Source organism: Palaemon carinicauda, chromosome 24 (genome assembly GCF_036898095.1).
Source record: "Palaemon carinicauda isolate YSFRI2023 chromosome 24, ASM3689809v2, whole genome shotgun sequence".
NCBI classification, from domain to species: domain Eukaryota; kingdom Metazoa; phylum Arthropoda; class Malacostraca; order Decapoda; family Palaemonidae; genus Palaemon; species Palaemon carinicauda.
In genome coordinates, this window is record NC_090748.1 from 51,080,359 (window position 1) to 51,082,214 (window position 1,856).

At 40.6% G+C, this 1,856-nt stretch overlaps 1 protein-coding gene across 1 annotated transcript; it reads right to left on the reverse strand.

Moving 5' to 3' along the window:
* Positions 1–585: 585 nt before the first annotated feature.
* LOC137618360 (putative CENPB DNA-binding domain-containing protein 1) lies at positions 586–1,077 on the reverse strand. The gene has a single exon (XM_068348528.1). It carries the CDS (start codon positions 1,075–1,077, stop codon positions 586–588), a length of 492 nt encoding a protein of 163 aa, XP_068204629.1.
* Positions 1,078–1,856: the final 779 nt, after the last annotated feature.

Below are 1,856 nucleotides of genomic sequence, written 5' to 3' on the forward strand. Positions count from 1 at the left end.
TCCAAAATTCCCGAAGGGTGATATTGGTGTTGTCTGTGACATCGAAATATTTCTTAAACAAATGCTTCATGTACAGTTTTTTGAAGTTAGAAAAAACTTGTTGGTCCATGGGCTGGAGGAGTACTGTAGTATTGGGCGGGAGATAAAGGGCCTTGATGAACCAGAACTCATCAAGAATGTCCTCTTCGAGACCAGGAGGGTAACCAGGGGCATTGTCGAGGACCAGGAGACATTTCATTGGCAGGTTTTTCTTGGCCAAATATTTTTTGACTGCCGGACCAAAGCAGAGATTAACCCATTCTGTGAAGATATGTCGCGTAACCTAAACCTTAGCATTAACGCACCACATCACTTGCAGTTTTTCATTCAAGATCCTTTGGCTCTTGAAAGCATGTGGGTTTTCTGAGTGGTACACCAGCAGTCACTGGTGGCATTGGCGCACAAGGCTAGAGTTAACCGGTCCTTCATGGGTTTATGGCCCGGTAGTCTCTTCTCCTCTGCCGTGATGAAAGTCATCCTGGGCATCTTCTTCCAAAAATGTCCAGTTTCATCGCAATTGAAGACTTGTTGGGGGATGTAGCCATGTCAGGTGATAACAGAGGCAAAGGTTGTGACGAAGTCCGCCGTGGCTTTCGAGTCGGAACTTACTGCTTCCCCATGCCTCACAACCGAGTGCATCCCAGTCCATATTTTGAAATTATCCAGCCAGCCATGACTGGCTTTGAAGGTTTCCGCTGCCATCGAAGTCTCCCCTCTCTCAGCAGCTTGCTTCCCTTTTAAGTCATCATAGATTCTGATGGCCTTTTCACATATGATCGTCTCGGTCACGCTATCTCCCGCCAACTGTTTCTCTTTTATCCATAATAAAAAAAGCCTCTCCATCTCGTCATGAATATCACTACGCAGCTTGGAAAGGATGAATACTCCTTTGGAAGTCTTGGTGCTCTTTATAGCATCAATCTGCTTGAGGATGGTACATATAGTAGATGTACTCCTCTCATCTTGGCACGCCAGCTCAGTCACTTTTAAGCCACTCTCATGTTTTTCGAGTATTTCATGCTTCATCTCCATTGTCATCATACGCTTTTTCTTTTCACTACCCTTGTTTGCACATACTTGCTTTGGACCATTGCTTATTTAATTAATTCTGCACTGATTAACGCAAAAAAACAAGTAAAAAAGGCAAACACTACGGCCGATACTCGGAAATAACTTTACGCGACGGAAATTCGACGGGAAAGACCAAGCGATGCTGTTCTGGTGAGCAGCCTCTTGCACACTCGGCTACCTGGCGGCAGCATAGGGAACTACCTTGTATCTCAAATTTGTTCTCGTATCTCAGAACAAGAATTTGCTCGGAACTCTCCTCGTTGTATCTCAAATTTTTCATATGTTGGGTCACTCGTATCTCAAGGTATTACTTATATATATATATATATATATATATATATATATATATATATATATATATATATATATACATATATATATATATATATATATATATATATATATATATATATATATATATATATATATATATATTCTGAATTAATTGAAATTAAGTATGAAGGATGATGTAATAGATGCCCTTATGTTTCTAGAGCTCTGTCCACACGGACGAGTTTTGCTCCACGAACTTAGGTGACAGCAGGAGCGTAGAAAGAGCGATAAAAGTTTGTTATAGGTTTTTTCGTATGATTACTGAAGTAACGAGAGCTGTGCTTGTTGGTGGTTAATGACTGGAGATAAGTCATTACCTGACGTGTGAAGCTCCGTGTCTCACCAATGCCAGTGATATACCATTTTTTTCAATCCTCTACTTTAAATTTTAAACATGTCAAAGTTTAATTGGT